Source organism: Entelurus aequoreus, linkage group LG03 (assembly GCF_033978785.1).
Source record: "Entelurus aequoreus isolate RoL-2023_Sb linkage group LG03, RoL_Eaeq_v1.1, whole genome shotgun sequence".
Lineage (NCBI taxonomy): Eukaryota > Metazoa > Chordata > Actinopteri > Syngnathiformes > Syngnathidae > Entelurus > Entelurus aequoreus.
The window spans coordinates 78,830,704-78,854,511 of record NC_084733.1 but is presented as its reverse complement, the minus strand read 5'-3'; the positions used below and the strand labels follow the sequence as shown (position 1 = coordinate 78,854,511).

The 23,808-nt window shown below is 36.2% G+C and overlaps 1 protein-coding gene across 3 annotated transcripts in view; it reads left to right on the top strand.

Annotated features, from left to right (window-relative positions):
* The first annotated feature begins 1,205 nt into the window (after positions 1–1,205).
* The window catches only part of LOC133646912 (rhombotin-1-like), a 35,366-nt gene continuing 12,763 nt past the window's right edge, over positions 1,206–23,808 (top strand). Inside the window, exons 1-3 of one of the 3 annotated variants that reach the window (XM_062042835.1) lie at positions 1,206–1,532; positions 1,732–1,796; positions 22,698–22,911. In XM_062042835.1, the coding sequence (XP_061898819.1) occupies positions 1,768–1,796; positions 22,698–22,911 (243 nt within the window). In that variant the 5' untranslated portion in view covers positions 1,206–1,532; positions 1,732–1,767. The other 2 variants (XM_062042834.1, XM_062042833.1) reach the window with 2 other exon arrangements.

Sequence of the window (23,808 nt, the reverse complement as noted above, 5' to 3'; positions counted from 1 at the left end):
TTAGTGCTGCAAGGGGTTCTGGGTATTTGTTCTGTTGTGTTTATGTTGTGTTACGGTGCGGATGTTCTCCCGAAATGTGTTTGTCTTTCTTGTTTGGTGTGGGTTCACAGTGTGGCGCATATTTGTAACAGTGTTAAAGTTGTTTATACGGCTACCCTCAGTGTGGCTGTTGACCAAGTATGCTTTGCATTCACTTGTGTGTGTGAAAAGCCGTAGATATTATGTGGTTGGGCCGGCACGCAAAGGCAGCGCCTTTAAGGTTTATTGGCGCTCTGTACTTCTCCCTACGTCCGTGTACACAGCGGCGTTTTAAAAAGTCATGAATTTTACTTTTTGAAACCGATACCGATAATTTCCGATAATACATTTTAAAGCATTTATTGGCCGATAATATCGGCAGTCCGATATTATCGGACATCTCTAACAACAACAATTTAACGTGACTGCACACAAGCTTTGCTCCTGTAAGGCAGCGTCTTTAGAATAGAATATAATAGAATAGAAAGTACTTTATTGATCCCTGGGGGAAATTCAGCACCACAGTTCGCTCACAATAGACAACCTTTTTTGAGCCAAGGCGCATTTTTCTCATTGAAAAAATCCGGAGGAACATCGCCAGCAGAAATCATTAAAAAATGAAACTCAGTAGACAATAAAAAGTTGTCGTCGCAATTGTTGGATATGAATTTAAACCATAACCAACCAGGCATCACTATAGCTCTTGTCTCAAAGTAGGTGTACTGTCACCACCTGTCACATCACGCCGTCACTTATGTGGAGTTTGTTGGTGTTTTCCCGTGTGTAGTGTTTTAGTTCTTGTCTTGCGCTTCTATTTCGGTGGGTATGGTATTTTTTTTTTTTTGTCATAAAAAAATACAATCATGAGTGAGTAACCCTGCAGACTGTATTGATCTATATTGATATATAATGTAGGAACCAGAAATATTAATAACAGAAAGAAACAACCCTTTTGTGCGAATGAGTGTAAATGGGGAGGGAGGTTTTTTGGGTTGGTGCACTAATTGTAAGTGTATCTTGTGTTTTTTATGTTGATTTAATTTTAAAAAAAAAATATATATATATATATTTTTATTTTCAAGATACCAATCGATCCACGGACCGGTACCAGGCCGCGGCCCGTTGGTTGGGGACCACTGGTGTAAGGGACTGTAGCTGTAAGTCACGGTTGTGGCCACTAGATGGCAGCCTTTCAACAAAGTTATGATAAAATCTGCTCATCAGTCAATAACAAAATATCCTTAATGATAATAAAAACCAAACATCTAAATAGTTTAATAGTTTGTGTCACATATGTCTGTACAGTAGATGGCGGTATTGCCCTGTTTAAGAGTGTCACAACATTGCTGTTTACGGCAGAAGAACTGCTTTACGGTAGACCAAAAAACGTGACTGCTGCTCTTGTGTGTTGTTACCGCGCTGGGAGGAAGTTAATAAAAAAACAGCCTACAATAAACCTGCTTAAGAAACCAAGAACTCGCCCTCGAACATTCTACAGTTTATAGCTCAGAAAGGTCAGTTTTGTGGTGGTGTCGTACCTCACATAAACGTTAGGCGTCGCTCGCCTCACACAAGCTAGGTGACTGGTTTGCCTGATTCTTTGGTTTTTAACTCTGTAACTGCTGATTGTTGACACTTACTTTAGACAGTTCTGGCAATAAAACAGTTCTTTTTTTTCGTGGACTCCAGACATTATGTGCACGTTGTGTCCAGGAGAGCTTTCCGGTGTCTTTAAATACACGCAGGGATATGGAGGAACACGCCGCGAAGGATTGTGGGTAAGTAGGATTACATTAGCTGTTCTGAGATCAGTTTGAACTGTCACGCTAGGCTACGACCGATTTTTTCCCCAGACTGAAAATGATCGATTTCCCTTCATTTTTCCTTGAAGTTAAGTATAAAATCCCTAAATATTATTTGTGGGAAACTTAGCACATAAACTAAAGTAGGCTGACCATATTCTGAAATCCCAAAAAGAGAACACATCCCTGTATATGCTTGCCAAGGCGGGCAGCACGCCAAGGCCGGGACGAGGTCAAAATTTGCCAAAGATACTCGGAACTTGCTTTATAAATAATATATTTATTTAAATAAAGCATTTTTTTTCTCCTCTGTTGACAGCAGTGTTGGCGCTAGGAATTTTCAAAATCAAGTCCTAAAAATGGGGTCCCACTTTTTTGTAAGCGTTTTGGAAAAAAAAAGATATACGTATGCATTATCCTGTTATATCTCCCATTCTATATTGTGTTTTGGAAAAAGGTTGTCATAAACGTTACTTAATTCATTTAAAAAAATAAATACAAAAAAACTGTATACATATCAATCAATCAATCAATGTTTAGTTATATAGCCCTAAATCACAAGTGTCTCAAAGGGCTGCACAAGCCACAACGACATCCTCGGTACAGAGCCCACATAAGGGCAAGGAAAAACTCACCCCGGTGGGACTTCGATGTGAATGACTATGAGAAACTTTGGAGAGGACCGCATATGTGGGTAAACCCCCCCCCTCTAGGGGAGACCGAAAGCAATGGATGTCGAGTGGGTCTGACATAATATTGTGAAAGTCCAGTCCATAGTGGATCCAACATATCAGCAAAAGTCCAGCCCATAGTGGATCCAACATAATAGTGAGAGTCCAGTCCACAGCGGGGCCAGCAGGAAACCGTCTCGAGTGGAGACGGGTCAGCAGGTATTCAGTTATAAACATTCATTCACTTTCTTCTTTCCTTCATGGATCTAAACTTTACTGCTGCTGGTAGTTTTTTTATATGTTTTTATTTAATAAGTTGTAGGTGTATTTATTAAAAAGTGTATGTAAAAAGTGTTTTGCTTCGGCCATGAAATGATGATAATGGTGTGCCAGGGCATACATACATTTTATATTTAACGCTTAAATCTCTGGAGTCTACATCAACTTCAGATCTATCCCTCATTTCAAAATGTTTTAGTTTTTTTATGTTGTTTTTTTGTTTGTTTGTTTTCCGGCCTTTTTTGTCAAACAAAACCATGTTTTTAATGGCAAACACACAAAATATGCAAAATCTTCCACCAGAAATATTTTTCAAAGTGGAATATTTGATGTGAAGTAATCGGAACCTTGGACAGGTCAATAATTCATAATAACATTGATTTTGATTCACTATTATGTTTTGAGCAATGACAGTTTGAAAAGAAACAAAAACAGCTTTGTTTTATTAGTCAACATTGCAACTTTTTCTAAATTACATTTCACCTTTAAGCTTTTTTATTTCACTTTTGTTATGTTTTTGTTTATTTTAATAGTATTTTTAGAATGTGCCGTGGGCCTTTGAAATATTAGCTCTGGGCCGCAAATGGCACACTTTTGACACCCCTGCTATAGATAATAAAAAATTTAAATCTGATAAATCTATTGATAAAAAGCAGAGCCTGGCGACGCATGCACGTTTATCATAACGCACAGTCACCATCTCTGCTTCAGTAAACAATGACGGTGATGACGTCACTGTCAGTGATGCTAACTTGTCTCTCCACTCCCTCGCTCTCTCTGTCTCTGCCCCTCCCTCACGAATGCTGCTGCATGGCACACCTTCACAATTTGTTTTGTTTTTAACCCCTTCTTAACCCTGAACGTACATTGAAAATACACGCAACCCTAACTCAAAATGCCAGACATTTGAGGCATTTAAGAAACTCCGCCCGGACAGCCCCGCAAAAGAGGACATGTCCGGGGAAAAGAGGACGTATGGTCAGTCTAAACTAAAGGAGAGTGCCATGTACCCGAAAGTACGGTGGCCTCAAGTGGTTAAAAAGCATAGAAACCATGTTTACTGTATCATTAGAGATGGGATTTAGGACTCTTTGAAAGGAGCCGTTCCTTTAAAAGAAACGTTCAAAAAACCTGGCTAGTTATTATAGTTAATTTTTTAACCGTTTTTTAAATAAATGAAATAATCCCTTGTATCAGTTATACAATGTACACACATATTACTCCATTGATGGGAATTATTCAGAAATATTGTCTTAGATTTCATTTTTTCCTGTCTTTTCTTTGCCAACATTCCTTAAGGGGGTGTCATTTTCCCATGCTTTGGCAGTGACGTCACTAGTTTGAATTTCTTCTTCACCTAAAAAAAAAAGTCCAGCATTTTAAAAATATAGAAATCAATACACAAATAATAGGTAGGAATAACACGCATTATCGGGTTTAAAAAGTGTAAATGAAACATGTGAGTACAAAGTTGTACTACCATACCTGGTGTGTGTGTACGATTGAACTACTACCATTTAGAACAATGGAACCGAAAAGTGAATCCAAATAAAAATAGATGAATAAATAAACAAAAAAACCAAGAAAATATATATAAATATTTCTACATTTTTATATGTAAAAACATGTTGTTGTTTTTTAAATAAATAAAACGTTAATCCAAATGTTGCCAAGTTTTCTTTAACTCTCACTCATTTTCTAGTCCAGTTGCCAGTTTGCATGTGCATAAACAACAACAGGGAATCGGATCTCATCATTCACTTAGGCCAGGGGTGTCCAAACTTTTTCCACTGAGGGCCGCACACGGAAAAATTTAAGCATGCGGGGGCCATTTTGATATTTTTCATTTTCAAACTTTAACAAAATATATGGATTTTTTTTTTTAACCTTTAGGGCTCCCGGGGACCATAAAGGGTCTCAGTCATTAAAATGTTAAAAATAAGTCAAATTATTATTATTTTTTATTTAACGCTTACAGTAAATCTCTATATCAACTTCAGGTTGATATAAAGTAAAAAAAAAAAAAAAAGGTTTTATGCCTTTCTGTCAAAGACAACTTTGTTTTTTATAGTAAAACTGAAATATGCAGTATTTAGTAATTAGAGCCCTAAAAGATCAATAATGCAGGACACCATTGATTTTAATTCTTTAATATTTTTGAGTAATCACAGTGAAAAGTTAAATAAAATCCTACTAAATATATTTGGGATCCAAAAGGTCCCCCACTCATAAAGTGATACATTTTTATTAGTTTTTTTTAACTTTTAACACTTAAATTACGAGATCAACTTCAGATATATCTGTCGATTTTACGTTTGAACTATTATTTTGTTTGTTTTATGCTCTTTTGTCAAATAAAACTTTAATGTTTTTATATGGCAACCACACAATATATGCAATATTTTTTCCATATAAAACATTTTAAAGTGATATTTTTTAAGTAATAATTCATTATAACATAGATTTTTTGTCTTTTTTTTTTTTTAGCAATGGCAAAAAAAAGAAAAATAAACAAAGACAAAAGAAAAAAAACAGCCTGCATGGCAGCTTTGTGTCAACATTGCAACTATTTCTTGTTACATTTCACCTCATTCCACTTTTTTAAAATGTTTTTTTAAATTTTTGCAATATTATCAATTTTGCAATTTTTGCAGAATGTGTGGCGGGCCGGTAAACAATTAGCTGCGGGCCGCAAATGGCTCCCGGGCCGCACTTTGGACACCCCAGACTTAGGCTATGTCTACACTAAGCCGGATAACCCCTTAAACAAATAATTATTTAGCCTAAGCCCCGTGTCAGCCACACTAACCCATCGTTCAGGGTTCCCCTCCTCGGACAAATTTTTACACGGGTAAGTGCGAGATCTATTTCTTGAACCTCCGGACCTTAACTTTGCATGGACTCATTGATCGTTTACAAACTGAGTTCGGAGAGGAAGGGACGCCAGAAAGACCGCGGCCCACACAGGAAGTGACGTCAGAAAGAACGCGCCACAGCCAGCTTAATAACAAGCCGTTTTGTAACTCGGAGGTAACCACTGGAAATATGGAGGCGAGTCATCCAGACATGCCCGTGTTTCTCCTTCTTCTACATGTACAGACGCTTGTGGAAATCACACATGAATACCTTAAGAGAAAGCGAGTGCAGCTAATTGGGATACAACACTTCTCAGACGGCAAGAGAACTTTCCAAGGTCCAAGTCAGCTATGATTCTACTTAGCGAAAAACTTTGTCCATTTGTCGGAGAGACAACAAGAATGCGGGCTCCAGTGGATGTGATAAAAAAAGGTAGCGTGTGCTTTGTATTGCCTGGCCGTCGAGGGAAGACTCAACGTCTAGGTCCAGAGTATATAAAGTCACCAAAAAGGAATGGACAATGAAGGTGAAGGCAAAAGAGTGAGGAGTGTCCTGACCAGATATCTAAATCCCTAGTTTGATTGATGTAAAATGTTCTTCATCACATTGTCTACGTGTCTAATAAAGATTTGATTAATTTATGATGGCTCAGGTGTGATTCACTACAATAGGGCCCCACAGCACACTGGATTCCAGTTAATTGAAATACCACAACACTGGATATTGTTCAGATAAGTTCAATTTAAGCATGCACAGTTTTTGCTTGGTGGTGACAAAGAATTTGCCATCAATCCGACGTGGGTGATCGGCTTTGTCCGTGGGTGCCCGGGCCCCAAAGCACCCACGGGATCGACGCCTATGGTGGCTAGTTATTATAGTCAATTTTTAACCTTTTTTTTAAATAAATGAAATAATCACTTGTATCGGGTATACAATTTACACACACATTAATTTTTTCTTGTCTTTTCTTTGCAAACATTTCATAAGGCGGTACCATTTTCCCATGCTTTGGCAGTGACGTCACTCGTTTGAATTTCTTCTTCAACTAAAAAAAATGTCCAGCATTTTAACAATATAGTGTGTACGATTGAACTACGATTGAACTACCACCATTTAGAACAATGAAACCGAAAAGAGAATCCAAATAAAAATAGATGAATAAATAAACTAAAATTAAAATAAAAAAAATATATAAATATTTCTAAATTTTTATATGTAAAAATTGTATTTTTATAAATAAATAAAACATTAATCCAAATGTTGCCAAGTTTTCTTAAACTCTCATTCATTTTGTAGTCCAGTTGCCAGTTTGCATGTGCATAAAAAACAAAACCATCGTTCACTTATATGAGCCGTTCAAAAGACTTGATTCATTCTGTACAAACCGGCTTAAAACTATTGTTGCGCGCGACCAGTCTTCCTCTCAGGGAAATAAGACACACTGGTCACTCCCGAGTTCTTTTGGATGACATATATGTTAAGTAAAAAGGACCACCGAGACAGAATAGTACTTGGCCAAGTTTTACTAAAGCTTTAGGAGACCAGCCCTTACAACACGACAATAACATCAGCAAGGTCTAAATTCAAACAAAAAGAGTCATCTTATGTAGAGCGAAAATAGCCCCTCCCGCCCAGAAAGAAATGCAGCTGCTACTTCAAAACAGATAAGGAACTGGCCAAAACAGGAGCCCTTAAAACAAAAACAGAGAGTTTACAAGGGGACATGAGATAAAAGCAAGGAGGTCACGAGAAGACACACTACATAGGAAAATACTAGCTGCGTTAAACATGACTATGGATTAAGAAAGAACACTTAAAAATATCTCGTTCTCACACTATATTGCGACAAAACGTTCCTTTAATGTACTATCTTTGTTATTATTATTAGTTTTTGGCTATTCTGTCTTCACACAGCGTACTTATCTCTTCTGGAAGCCGCTTAAATTGGACTTTTGAGTTAGAAAAACAAGAGAATTCCAGCGACGGGGAGGATAAACAACACACCAGGGTTTGACTGACAGGTTATTTCTGGGACAAGCTGCTGCACAAACAAGTCATCAAAAAGACGTTAAATAAAAAAATGTTCCGCCTAGTTTCTCCCTAATGCTTGTAAAAAAAATAAAAAAAAAAAAAAAGTCTGCTGGTGTTTCGAATTTGATTCCCTCCATGTTTCCCTCCTACAGGGCGGAGACAAGATGGAGACGGAGCCCCCAAGCGTGGCCTTCAAGCTTGAGGTCAGCGGTCCTATTCGGCCCCCGCGCGCGGGGAGAATTGGTTTTGGCTCCGCCGAGGACGAGCGCGCCGACCGAGGGGGATTGGACGGTCGGCGGCAGCCAATCGGGAGGGCCATCGATCAGTTCCCCTTAATCTCACAGCTGGTGAGCACGTCCTCCGTCGCTGCAATCTCAAACTCTTGACAGCAAATTGGATGGCTTCCAAAAGGCGTGAATCTCCGTAGAAATGGAGCTCGCCACATCAGCTCCTGCAGAACACGACTGAACGTCTCAGAATGTGCAAAAAAACATGCGAATAGTGCACAAATAACGCCGTTTATGAATACAACGTGCAATCCCGCGTCACAACACACCTCGTAAATTGCAGTAACGGCCCACAACATGAAAGAGAGGCGTGTTTAGTGTTGTGCATTTATTCACTAATCAAATACGAGCGGACGCCAAAGTATAAGAGCGGAGGTCCGCCACCACAAGCCCAGAGTAAGTGCTAAAAAAGACAGTTTTCCCCAAATAGTGAGGCAGGCTTTTTTGTTTGGTCTTCCCTCTCTTTCTTCTACGTAGCCAAAATGGCGTCCTCACTGGCACTGACGCTGTACCGCATTTTGTCATACTTGTCAGCACTCATGCACGCCAAAGACCAAGTGCAAGTACTAAAACGCACACACTAAAGTTCCACGAGCTGGTAGTGTAATCACTTGTTGCTAGTGGATGTACTGTTAACGGGCCTGACCGTAGTTCATTATTAAAAACTATTTTTTAAATAAAATAAATTATTAAGCATATTAGATGATTTATGTTATATCAAATTTAATTATTCATTCTGTTGTATTCATTTATCTCATATGACACTTTGACGTGCGTCCCCCTATGATAGACGTCGCCTGCGATTTTCGTGTCGATATGTGAAAACGTCAGGAGGGGCTAATCTTTTCTCATTTTAAAGGTGGCGCCAGAGAGCCAATTTTGAAATGTCATTTTCGGGACCCCAAAATAATAACATTTTGCGCCTTACCTGGCGCACCAGCAAAATATGGAGACTTTTCGTGCACGTTAATGGTTTCAAAAAGGCGTCCAAACTTGTATGAAAAATTAAAACTGAAATAAAAACAACACATTTGAATGAAAAAAACCCACAAAAACTATAAGAAAACAAAAAACAACAACAATTAAAACCTAAAATTAAAAACAATATTTTTATAAAAACAAATAAAAAAACAAAAAATACTACAAAAATACAGTTAAAATAAAATAAAAATTAATAAAGAAATACAAAATTTCATTCAAATATAAAAAAAAAAATATATATATATATATTTTTTATATATAATAAAAACTAAAATAGAATCTAAAAAATAATAAAAATTAAAAAAGATTAAAACATAAAAAAATAATGATATACAAATGTAATTAACAAAAAAAAACAAATTTCAATGAAAATCTAAATAAAAACAATTCAATAAAATAAAAAAACAATTAAAAACTAAAGAATAATACAAAATAAAAAAAAATGTAAGTAAGAAAAGAGTTCAAAATTGTAATAAAACACAAATTTAAAATAAATCAATCAATAAATACAATGAAATAAAAAAATAAAGATGAAATAAGATCTAAAAAATTACAAATAAATAAAAACTAAAAAATGATATAAAAAATTTAATCAACAATAAAGTAACATATTTTAATTCAAAACAAAATAAAAACAATTTTATCAAAAAAAATAAAAAAATTTAAAATCAAGACCAAAAAAGGATTTAAAAATAATAAAATAAAAACATTAAAAAAAACAACTAAAGAATAATACAAAAATAGAAATAAAATAAAACATCTAAGCAACAACAGTACAACATTTGAATAAATTAACAAAAATGGAAAATACATTTTCGGGACCCCAAAATAACATTTTTCGCCTTCCCTTGTGCACCTGCAAAATATGGAGATTTTTCGTGCATATTAAGGGCCTCAAAAAAGTGTCCAGACTTATATGAAAAATAAAAACAACACATTTGAATAAAAAAAACACACAAATAAAAACTATTAAAAAAAACCCCAAAACAATTAAAACCTAAAATCAAAAACATGTTTTATAAAAATAACAAAAAAATAGTACAACATTTCATTCAAATATCAAACATTTTAAACAAATAAAATATAATTTTTATAAAAAATAAAATAGAATCTAAACCCGACAAAATAAAAAAACAAACATTTTTAAATGAAATAGAAATGTAATTAACAAAAAATAACACATTTCAATTAAAAACTAAATAAAAACAATTCAATCAAATAAAATAAAGTATTAAAAACTGAGAACAAAATTATTATTTTTTTAATTAAAAAAAAAAAGTAAGAAAAGAGTATACAATTATAATAAAACAACACACATTTAAAATAAATCAATAAATACATACAATGAAATAAAAAAAGATAAAATAAGATCTAAAAAATAATATATAAAATAACCTAAAAAAGTATCAAATATAAAAATGAGAAAAAAATGTAATCAACAAAAAAGTAACACATTTAAATTAAAAACTAAATAAAAACAATTTAATAAAATAAAAAAAACATTAAAAACCAAGAACAAAAAAGGATTTAAAAATAATAAAATAAAAAACTAAAGAATAATACAAAAATAGAAATAAAATAAACCATGTAAGTAACGAGAGTACAACATTCAAATAAAATAACAAAAATGGAAAATACATTTTCAGGACCCCAAAATAAAATGTTTTGCCTTACCTGGCGCACCTGCAAAATATGGAGACTTTTTTGTTGAGGTTAAAGTACCAATGATTGTCACACACACACTAGGTGTGGTGAAATTTGTCCTCTGCATTTGACCCATCCCCTTGATCACCCCCTGGGAGGTGAGTGGAGCAGTGGGCAGCAGCGGTGCCGCGCCCGGGAATAATTTTTGGTGATTTAACCCCCAATTCCAACCCTTGATGCTGAGTGCCAAGCAGGGAGGCAACGGGTCCCATTTTTATAGTCTTTGGTATGACTCGGCCGGGGTTTGAACTCACAACCTACCGATCTCAGGGCGGACACTCTAACCACTAGGCCACTGAGTAGGCATGTTAAGGGCCTCAAAAGGGCATCCAAACGTATAGAAGAAAAAACGCAGCAATTTCAATAGGGCCCTTGATTGCTCTGGTCCTAATCAACATCAGGCCAGCACATTTTGGAAGAGTGGAGCCTGACATTACGTCTGAGCGTGTTCCACCAAGCATTCTTGCTTTGTTGGTGTTGAACATTGCAACATTACTTTGAGGAAGTTTGCCTGAGTGCTGCTGATTGTTTACGTGTTTAGTCTGCAACCGGACGTAACGCCACGCGCAACAAAAGTATCGAACTATGACACTGTTCAATTTTACGTGACTTGATACCTGGTAGTACGGATGGAATTCAATTGGTGCCTATAAAAGTACTGACTCTGGTACAGCATCCCTACTAATGATAAACAGTGGTAAAATTCTGGACGGTAGTACCGTGTTTGATGACCTGCTCATTTTTCTGAGAAGCAGCTGGCGTGCGAGCTGATCGTTAGCTCGCAGCTATGAACACTTTTTTTTATTGGCTTATACAAATTAGAAAGGTAAAATGACTTGATACTATTAGGCTTTACACTCATTTGCTTTTTCAGCTAAAACGCAATGCTAGCTAACGTGTTTAGCATGAATGACATACATTGAATATTTTTAATGTAGAAAATGTATGAAAGTGACCGTGGAAAAAAAAAAAAGAGAGCATGAAGATGACAGTGATTGATAGTGTGCAGCTGTCCACACACACACATTGTATATTTGTCCCCCACAGAGGACAGGAGGGTGTTGCCAGATGTCCAGAAAGCTTTTCTATTCCCACCAGCTGCTAATTAGCGCCGACCTCACCTCGGCTCACCTTTAATGTCGGCCACAGACAGCTCTTAGCGCAATTAGCCCCCGGGTGGCCATGTTGGAGCTGATGCCCGTCGAAATAACGACAAGCGCCGTCCGTGCGGCCTCGGTGCATTTGTCAGCGCCGGCGCAACTATTTAATTAGGCGCGCTAATAATTGAGCTAATTAGCTCCCGCGTGGGCCGCCGACGGAGAAGAACCGCTTGCGCCTCATCAGCGGATTCATTAGTCTGACGGCCCACATGCGATCAGACGAGAGGCGGGATAACGAGACAATGGAGGGTCGGTGGTGCTGCTTAATTAGTGTGACCTCATCCGGGGGCCGCGTTGTTTACGAGGCGGCGTCTAATGAGCACCGCTGAGAGACGATCGGGCTCGTACGAGAATCTTTGTAATGTTCCAATAATCCAGAGGTACGTGCTGAACGTTACCCATCACATGACCTCAGCAGATGAAGATAACCAACCTGGATACATATTTCGAGTACACTTTTTTTATACAAAAAATCCAAAATATTCAAAAAAAAAAGAAAAAAAAAGTGTACTTTTATTCTGAAAGTCATTTTATTGTGAAAAATATGTTTGAATTACGCCATCTTCACACTTAAATGATGAATATAAATGGGTTATACTTGTATAGCGCTTTTCTACCTTCAAGGTACTCAAAGCGCTTTGACAGTATTTCCACATTCACCCATTCACACACTGATGGAGGGAGCTGCCATGCAAGGCGCTACCAGCACCCATCAGGAGCAAGGGTGAAGTGTCTTGCCCAAGGACACAACAGACGTGGCTAGGATGGTAGAAGGTGGGGATTGAACCCCAGTAACCAGCAACCCTCCGATTGCTGGCACGGCCACTCTACCAACTTCGCCACGCCGTTACTTGCTGTGCGTCATACGTCAACTGCTGCTTTTTCAGTTTCCTTCTGAAAAATATTTAATGTGCAGGATATTGGGACTTTTATTCTGAAAGCGACTTGTCCAGGGTGTACGCCGCCTTCCGCTCGAATGCAGCTGAGATAGGCTCCAGCACCCTCCGCAACCCCAAAAGGGACAAGCGGTAGAAAATGGATGGATGGATGGAAGTCATTTTATTGTGAAAAATATGTTTGAATTACGCCATTTCCACACTTACTTGCTGTGCGGCATATGTCAGCTGCTGCTTTTTCAGCTTTATTCTGAAAAATATTTAATGTGCTGGATATTGGGACTTTTATTGTGAAAGTAATTTTATTGTGAAAAATATGTTTGAGTTATGCCATCTCCACACTTACTTGCTGTCTGTGCGTCATACGTCAACTGCTGCTTTTTCAGTTTCATTCTGAAAAAGATTTAATGTGCTGGATATTGGGACTTTTATTCTGAAAGTCTTTTTATTGTGAAAAATATGTTTGAATTACGCCATCTTCACGCTTACTTGCCATGCGTCATACGTCAGCTGCTGCTTTTTCAGTTTCCTTCTGAAAAATATTTAACGTGCTGGATATTGGGACTTTTATTCTGAAAGCGACTTGTCCAGGGTGTACGCCGCCTTCCGCTCGAATGCAGCTGAGATAGGCTCCAGCACCCCCCGCAGCCCCAAAAGGGACAAGCGGTAGGAAATGGATGGATGGATGGAAGTCATTTTATTGTGAAAAATATGTTTGAATTACGCCATTTCCACACTTACTTGCTGTGCGGCATACGTCAGCTGCTGCTTTTTCAGCTTTATTCTGAAAAATATTTAATGTGCTGGATATTGGGACTTTAATTGTGAAAGTAATTTTATTGTGAAAAATATGTTTGAGTTATGCCATCTCCACACTTACTTGCTGTCTGTGCGTCATACATCAACTGCTGCTTTTTCAGTTTCATTCTGAAAAAGATTTAATGTGCTGGATATTGGGACTTTTATTCTGAAAGTCTTTTTATTGTGAAAAATATGTTTGAATTACGCCATCTTCACACTTACTTGCCATGCGTCATACGTCAGCTGCTGCTTTTTCAGTTTCATTCTGAAAAATATTTAATGCGCTGGATATTGGGACTTTTATTCTGAAAGCGACTTGTCCAGGGTGTACCCCACCTTCCGCTCGAATGCAGCTGAGATAGGCTCCAGCACCCACCGCAACCCCAAAAGGGACAAGCGGTAGAAAATGGATGGATGGATGGAAGTCATTTTATTGTGAAAAATATGTTTGAATTACGCCATTTCCACACTAACTTGCTGTGCGTCAACTGCTGCTTTTCTGAAAGCAGCAGTTGTAAAAAAGTCATCTTATTGTAAAAAAAAATGTTTTATTACAACATTTTTGCACTTAATTGCTGCGTGTCATACATCAGCTGCTGCTTTTTGAGCTTCATTCTAAAAAGGTTTAATGTGCTGGATATTTGGACTTTTATTCTGAAAGTCATCTTAATGTAAAAAACATGTTTTATTAAGACATTTTCGCACTTAATTGCTGCATACATCAGCTGCTGCTTTTTGAGCTTAATTCTAAAAAGGTTTAATGTGCTGGATATTTGGACTTTTAGTTTGAAAGTCATTTTATTCTAAAAAAAAAAAAAGTATGCTTAATTACGCCAAATCAGCACGTCATGCGTCAGCTGCTGCTTTTTCAGCTTCATTCTGAAAAAGATTTATTGTGCTGGATATTAGCACTTTTATTGTGAAAGTAAATTTGTTGTGAAAAATATGTTTGAATTACGCCATCTCCACACTTGCATTGCGTCATACGTCAGCTGCTGATTTTTCAGCTTCATTCTGAAAAAATATTTAATGTGCTGGATATTTGGACTTTTATTCTGAAAGTCATCTTAATGTAAAAAATATGTTTTATTAAGACATTTTCGCACTTAATTGCTGCATACATCAGCTGCTGCTTTTTGAGCTTCATTCTAAAAAGGTTTAATGGGCTGGATATTTGGACTTTTAGTTTGAAAGTCATTTTATTGTGAACAATATGTTTGAATTACGCCATCTCCACACTTACTTGCTGTGTATTATACTCAACTGCTGCTTTTTCAGTTTCATTCCAAAAAAGATTTAATGTGCTGCAAATTTGGACTTTTATTCTGAAAGTCTTTTTATTGTGAAAAATATATTTGAATTATGCCATCTCCACACTTACTTGCTGTGCGTCATACGTCAGCTGCTGCTATTTCAGCTTCATTCTGAAAAAAGATTTAACGTGCTGGATATTTGGACTTTTACTCTGAAAGTCACTTTATTGTGAAAAATATGTTTGAATTACGCCATTTCCACACTTACTTGCTGTGCGTCATACGTCAACTGCTGCTATTTCAGCTTCATTCTGAAAAAAGGTTTAATCTGCTGGATATTTGGACTTATATTCTGAAAGTCATTTTATTCTAAAAAGTATGCTTAATTACGCCATATCAGCACTTGTTTCGTGTCATACGTCAGCTTCATTCTAAAAAATATTTTGAAAGTGATCTTATTACGAAAGAGACTTTTATTACTGCTGGTTTTTCAGCTTCATTCTGAAAAAAAATTTAATGTGCTGGAGATTTGGACTTTTATTCTGAAGGTAATTTAATTGTGAAGAAAACAGTTTTTTTAGGCGATCCCCACACTTACTTGCTGCGCGTCACACGTCAGATGCTGCTTCATCAGAGTCATTCTGTAAGAAATGACATGTGCTGAATACTTGGGCTTTTAATGTGAAAGTCATTTTGTCGTGAAAAATATGTTGTATTACGCCACCTCTGCACTTAATTGCATCGTGTCATACGTCAGCTGCTGCTTTTTCAGTTTGACTCTAAAAAATATTTAATATGCTGGATATTTTGACTTTTATTCTGAATTTTTTTCTTTTATTGTGAAATATGCGTTTTATTAATTCATTTCCGCACTTAATTGCATCGCATCATGCCTCAGCTGCTGCTTTTTCAACTTGATTCTAAAAGAATATTTAATGTGCTTGATATTAGCACTTTTATTCTGAAAGTCATTTTATTGTGAAAAATACATTGTTTTAGGCAATCTGCCCACTAACTTGCTGCTTTTCCATCTGATGAAGATAATGAACATTGAGTATATATTATACAATACATATGTTAAATATAGTTTTTCTATAATAATTGTATATGAAGTGGTGGTTATGCATTATTACCACACCCAGCAGATGGCACTGTGGTGAAAAAACATGATACAATAGGCTTATTTCTACAGGGTAATTATTGTGTTCTGTAGATCAGGGGTCGGGTTGAGAGTCTACAATCTTGTCCCCCAGGTCTGCTTGTTGGTCTGCTCCATGGTGGTGTACTTTCTTAAAGGGACAGGAGCCATTTGTGTACTTGAAGGACACGTGACTAGTCTGTGGGCGTGAGAATACTTGCTGGCTGCTACTGTAGGAGATCAAATACTTAAAGGGAAACTTCGGTTTTTTTCAACCTGGGCCCTGTTTTCATAATTTTTTCTGTATATGTGAGTGCTGGATAAAACATTTTTTGAGGTCGCGCCAGTATTGAGCAGGGCAGGCAGCCTCCAGCCCAGCTAACGCTCGTACACAGGGCAACTGGCTCTCGTCAAAATTCGGCCTATAAACATGCATTTTTTTCACACTGACAGGCTCAGATAGTTACAATGAGTGTCCGACAACATACTAGAAAGGAGAAATTAACGTATGTCTCTACCTTTAGCTGGAGATCGCTGTTTGTTGGGAGCTGTGTCCAAATCTCACCACGCTACAAATCTCGTTCCGAAATCTCGCGATAACTCGCGACAAATCAAATCGTCCACATCAGGCAAAAATTCAGCCATGACAGACAAACAAACAAACTTTTCTATAAAACTAAAATAACAGTCTTCGGTAATCCAACAGAAAATCACTTCAGTCATCTCTCTTCACCTCAGTCAGGTAACTGTTTTTCCACCGGTGTTTTGTCGCGAGTTATCGCGAGATTTCGGAACGAGATTTGTAGCGTGGTGAGATTTGGACACAGCTCACAACATACAGCGATCTCCAGCTAAAGGTAGAGACATACGTTAATTTCTCCTTTCTAGTATGTTGTCGGACACTCATTGTAACTATCTGAGCCTGTCAGTGTGGAAAAAAATGCATGTTTATAGGCCGAATTTTGACGAGAGCCATTTGCCCTGTGTACGAGCGTTAGCTGGGCTGGAGGCTGCCTGCCCTGCTCAATACTGGCGCGACCTCAAAAAATGTTTTATCCAGCACTCACATATACAGAAAAAATTATGAAAACAGGGCCCAGGTTGAAAAAAACCGAAGTTTCCCTTTAACACTCTCAATCAAATATAGTTATTTTATAGCTTTTTTTTTTTTTACATGTTTTTACCTTTACTCTCTGTTACTAAAAACCTAGTATTAAACAAAGAAACAAAACAAATAAAACATAAAAATATTTAAAAATAAATAAATAATCAATTAAAAATTTAATTAACAAAAAAGTAAAGCATAAAAAAATAAAATAAATACAATCTAATAAACTAAAAAAATACAATTCAAAAACTAAAAACTAAAAATATAAAAAATAATGAAAACAAACAAAAATATTCTACAAAAATACAAATAAAATAAAAAATGCAAATAACACAAAAGTTAAAAAAAATGTAATAAAATAAAAATCACTTGAATACAAAAATATAATGAAAACATAAAAATAAAATACAATTAAAAATAATAATAATAAAATAAAAAATAAAAAAATATGGCAAATTATAACTGAAATAAAAAAACAAAAATTAAAACGATTTAAAAAATAAAATAAATAAAAATACAATCAATACCTAATAATCCCAAACATATATTTTTTATAAAAACAAAAAATTAAGTTAAAATTAAAAAAACATTTTTTTATAAAGAAGTACACAATTTAATTCAAATAAAAATGTATTTATAAAATGTATAACAAATACAAATGAAATAGAATCTAGAAATGAAATAAAAAAATAAAAATGTAATTAACAAAAAAGTAACACATTTCAATTAAAAGCAAAATAAAAACAATTTAATAAAATAAAATAAAAACTATTAAAAACTAAGAACTCAAAGGATTTAAAAAATAATACAATTTAAAAAATAAAAATAAATAAATAAAATGTAAGTAACAAGAGTAACATGTTTTGATAAAATAAAAAATGAATAAATAAATAAATAACCACAATTAAATAAAAAAAACAAGATAAAATAAGATCTAAAAATAATCAAATAAAAAATTTAAACAACAAAAAACACATTTCAATTGAAACAAAATAAAAACAATTTAATAAAATAAAAACACATTAAAAACCAAGAACAAAAAATTATTTAAAAATAACAAAATAAAAACATAAACAAAAGAATAATACAAAAATACAAAAAAATAAAATAAATGTAAGTTACAAGAGTACATTTAAACAAATTAACAACAATTTAAAATAAATCAATTAATAAAGACAATTAAATAAATAAAGATGAAATAACATCGAAAAAATTATAAATAAAAAATAACTTTGAAAAATTTTCTAAAAAAATATATCAACAAAAACGTACAATATTTAAATATTTAGAAAAATAAACAAAGCGTAAAAGTTCTGTACTGTTCATATCTTTGTAAGGGGGGAGGAGGACGGGCAAAATACTTATTTTCCCAAGTGTGCACGTGTACGTGCACATAGACGTGGTTGTGCACAAAGAGCATCTGGAAAGGCGGCGTCGACTGGAGGGCGCCCTGGAGATAATTGGTGTCCTTGGAGTTGAATAAGCTCATTGTAAAACACCTCAGGCCGCGTGTGTGACTGCATATTGAATAATTGATTGGGAGGGGCCGGGGCTGGGGTGGGGGGGGGGTTACTATCAGAGCTGAGCGTAATGACTTCATATAATTAGCAGAGAGGGAGAGCGAGCGAGAGAGAGAGAAAGAGAGGGGGGTGGGGGGGTGGAGGAAGGATGCAGCACAAAGCAGCCTGCACACATGCATGAATGCTTGTGCTCTGACATCAGCTCAGATAAGACAACATTTGAGGAGGGGGGGGGGGCAGCTAGGGGCTGGCCTGGGGGCGGTCAGGGGGTCTCTCTCGCAAACAAACGGAGGTGATAACCAAGTGGACGCGTGTCTCGTTCGCTCCAGACCAGGAGGACATTTCTCTCTTCGGCCTGAGTGCTTGCAGAGAGGAAGGGGACGAGTTGGGAGTGAAGGATGGTGCTGGACAAGGAGGAGAGTGAGTACACAACTTCTCGCCTCTTCCTGCTCACGCTAAAAAGGACTTTTCAACCTAACCTTTCTGTTTCCTGCCTCAAACTCAACCCGTCTGTCAAACCTGTTGCGTGATAAAAGCCTCATTTCACGGCGTGTGCTCTGGAAGGCAGCCGTGCAAGTCGGAGCTCGTCCGTCGTTTCTGGGGAAAAAGACGACGTCGTTGAAGATTTCATGCCAGACCTCAGGCTTCAAAATACATGTCAGGAAATGCATGGAAAAGGTTTTTTATTCTGAAAGTGATTTTATTGTTAAAAATACTTTTTTTTTTTTTTTTTTTTAGCGAACTCCGCACTTACTTGCGTCAGCTGCTGCTTTTTAAACGTCATTCTAAAAAAGATTTAATGTGCTGGATGTTTGGACTTTTATTTTGAAAGTCATTTTATTGTGAAATATATTTTTACTACACCATCTCTGCGCTTACTTGCTCTGCTGCTTTTTGAGCTGCATTCTAAAAAGATTGAATGTGCTGGATATTTGGACTTTTTTTCCTCTGAAAGTCATTTTATTGTGAAAAATATGTCTGCATTACGCCATCTCCACCCTTACTTGCTGTGTGTCATATATCAGCCGCCGCTTTTTCAGTTTTATTCTGAAAAATATTTAATGTGCTGGATATTTGGACTTTTATTCTGAAAGTCATTTTATTCAAAAAATACGTTTAATTAGGCCATCTTAGCACGTCATACGTCAGTTGCTGCTTTTTCAGCTTAATTCTGAAAAAGATTTAATGTGCTGGATAATTGGACTTTTATTTTGAAAGTCATTTTTATTGTGCAAGAGACTTTTATTACGCCATCTCCACACTTACTTGCTGTGCGTCATATGTCAGCGGCTGCTTATCCAGCATTCTGAAAAAGATTTAATGTGCTGGATGTTAATATTTTTATTCTGAAAATAATTTTATAGTGAAAAAAATATATATATATATATATTTATATATATATACATATATATTTTAGGTGATCTCTGCACTTACTTGCTGCCCGTCATGCATCAGCTGCTGGTTTTTCAGCTTCATTTTGAAAAATATTTAATGTGCTAAATATGTGGACTTTTATTCTGAAAGTCATTTTATTCTAAAAAAATATGTCTAATTACACCATCTACGCACGTACTTGCTCTGCGTCATACGTCAGTTGCGGCTTTTTCAGCTTAATTTAAAAAAAATATTTAATGTGCTGGATATTTGGACTTTTATTTTTAAAGTCATCTTATTGTGAAAGAGACTTTTACTACGCCATCTGCGCACTTACTTGCTCCACGTCATACGTCAGCTGCTGCTTTTTCAGCTTCATTCTAAAAAGGTTTAATGTGCTGGTTATTTGGACTTTTATTCTGAAAGTCATTTTATTCTAAAAATATGTTTAATTAGGCCATCTCAGCACGTCATTAGTCAGCTGCTGCTTTTTCAGCTTTATTCTTAAAAATATTTAATGTGCTGGATATCTTGACTTTTATTTTGAAAGTCATTTTATTGTGAAAAATATGTTTTATTACAACATCCTCGCACTTAATTGCTCCGTGTCATACATAAGCTGCTGCTTTTTTAGTGTCATTCTGGAAAATATGTAATGTGCTGGATATTTGGACTTTTATTCTGAAAAATATTTCATTGTGAAAAAATATTTTTTTAGGCGATCTGCGCATGTGTATTGTTTTCTCACGCCCCCCTTGACACTCTATTATATACTTACATACACTTGTTTTGTTTTCTCACGCCCCCAAAACCTTATATACTTGTGTATTGTTTTTTTAATGTCCCACTGACACCTTATCATATACTTATGTATACTTGTGTATTGTTTTATGACGCCCGCCCCTAAAACCTAATTGTATACTTATGCATTGTTTTCTCACGTCCGCCTGACACCTTATCGTATACTTACATATACTAGTGTATTGTTTTCTCACGTCCGCCTGACACCTTATCATATACTTACATATACTAGTGTATTGTTTTCTCACGTCCACCTGACACCTTATCGTATACTTACATATATTTGTGTATTGTTTTCTCACGCCCCCGATATCTTATCGTATTTTTACATATATCTTGGTATTGTTTTCTCATGCTCCCAACAGCGTATCGTATACTGACATATACTTCTGTATTGTTTTCACACGTCCGCCTGACACCTTATCGTATACTTACATATTATAGTGTGTTGTTTTCTCACGCCCCCGACACCTTATCATATATTTACATATATTTTGGTATTGTTTTCTCATGCTCCCAACACCTTATCGTATACTGACATATGATAGTGTATTGTTTTCACATGTCCGCCTGACACCTTATCGTATACTTACATGTAATAGTGTATTGTTTTCTCACGCCCCCAACACCTTATCGTATATTTACATATATTTCTGTATTGTTTTCTCATGCTCCCAACACCTTATCGTATACTTACATATAATAGTGTATTTTTTTCTCACGCCCCCTCGACACTTATATACTTAAGTATAACACTAACACCGTATCGTTTACTTAAATATATTTGTGTGTTGTTTTCTCATGACCAGCTGACACCTTAGCGTATACTTACATATATTTGTGTATTGGTTTCTCACGCCCCCGACATCTTATCATACTTAAATATATTTGTGTATTTTTTCTCACGCCCCCCTGACACCTTATATACGTAAGTATACTTGTGTATTGTTTTCTCACGGCCCGCTGACACCCTATCGTATACTTGCATATATTTGTGTATTGGTTTCTTACGCCCCCGACATCTTATCGTACTTAAATATATCCGTGTATTGTTTTCTCACGACCCCCTGACACCGTATATACTTAGTATACTTGTGTATTGTTTTCTCACGTCCTGCTGACACTTTATCGTACACTTACATATATTTGTGTATTGTTTTCTCACGACCCCCCGACACTTTATCCTATACTTACATATATCTGTGTAATGTTTTCTCACGCCCCCTGTCACATCATCGTATACTACATATATTTATGTGTTTTCTCACGACCCCCTGACACCGTATATACTTAAGTATACTTGTGTATTTTTTTCTCACGCCCCGCTGACACGTATCGTTTACTTAAATATATTTGTGTATTGTTTTCTCACGCCCCCGACACCTTATCATATACTTACATATATTTGTGTATTTTTTCTTACGCCCCCCTGACACCTTATATACTTAAGTATACGTGTGTATTGTTTTCTCATGACCCGCTGCCACCTTATCGTATACTTGACTATATTTGTGTATTGGTTTCTCACGCCCCGACATCTTATCATACTTAGATACAGTATATTTGTGTATTGTTTTCTCACGACCCCCTGACACCGTGTATACTTAGTATACTTGTGTATTGTTTTCTCACGCCCTGCTGACACTTTATCCTATACTTACATATATTTATGTAATGTTTTCTCACACCCCCTGACACCGTATATACTTAAGTATACTTGTGTATGGTTTTCTTACGCCCCGCTGACGCCTTATCGTATACTTACATATACTTGTGTATTGTTTTCTCACGCCCCCGACACCTTATCGTATACGTACATATACTTGCGTATGGTTCTCCCACTCCCCCCTGACTCTAATGGTAAACATATGTATACTTGCTCATATTTCCTGGACGAGCCAGTGATTAATAAGAGCAGTGCTGCCACCTAGCTGGAGGCGTGTGTATCATTCAGGAAATTGAAAAGAAGCTCAAACCGTAAGTCTCTTGCCTCTCACGCCCCTCTGGTCCTTCCCAGGCGTGTCCCTGGTGTCCCTCCAGTCCAGAGAGAAGGTGCGGGGCTGCGCCGGCTGCAACGGGAGGATCCGGGACCGCTTCATGCTGCAGGCCTTGGACCGCTTCTGGCACGAGGACTGTCTGAAGTGTGCCTGCTGCGACTGCCGCCTGGGCCGGGTGGGCTCCAGCCTCTACACCCGGGCCAACCTCATCCTGTGCCGCCGGGACTACCTCAGGTACTAGTGGGGGGGGCATCAGGAATGATACTGGGGATCAAAACAACTATTTTTTTACTAGCAATGAATAACAAGCTAGGAAAATGTTGCAGCCTTAAAATTGCTATGAGAAGCTAAAAACTAGTAATAGTGCTAGTAAGATAATTAAATGGAACCATTTTAGTCATTTTCAAGAAATAAATTAGCTCTGCTTGAAGGGTTGCCCGATATTAACCACATAAATGATATCAATTTGGCCAATGATAGCTTTTAATATTATTGTATTGTCGCGATAATGCATGTTGATGCAAATTTGAAAAGCCAACGACAGATAAATTCACATCTGAATTGTTATTCATACCAATTCTAAACTGATTCATAAATTTGAAGAAAAAAAAAAGTATATATATATATATATATATATATATATATATATATATATATATATATATATATATATATATATATATATATATATATATATATATATATATATATATATATGAATACAGTATAATATATACAAAACCCAAAACCAGTGAAGTTGTCAGGTTGTGTAATTCGTAAATAAAAACAGAATACAATGATTTGCAAATCCTTTTCAACTTATCTTTAATTGAATAGACTGCAAAGACAAGATATTTAATGTTCCAACTTGCAAATAATCATTAACTTAGAATTTAATGGCAGCAACGCATTGCAGAAAAGTTGTCACAGGGGCATATTTACCACTGTGTTACATGGCCTTTCCTTTTAACAACACTCAGTAAACGTTTGGGAACTGAGGAGACCAATTTTTGAAGCTTTTCAGGTGGAATTCTTTCCCATTCTTGCTTGATGTACAGCTTAAGTTGTTCAACAGTGCGGGGTCTCTGTTGTGGTATTTTAGGCTTCATAATGCGCCACACATTTTCAATG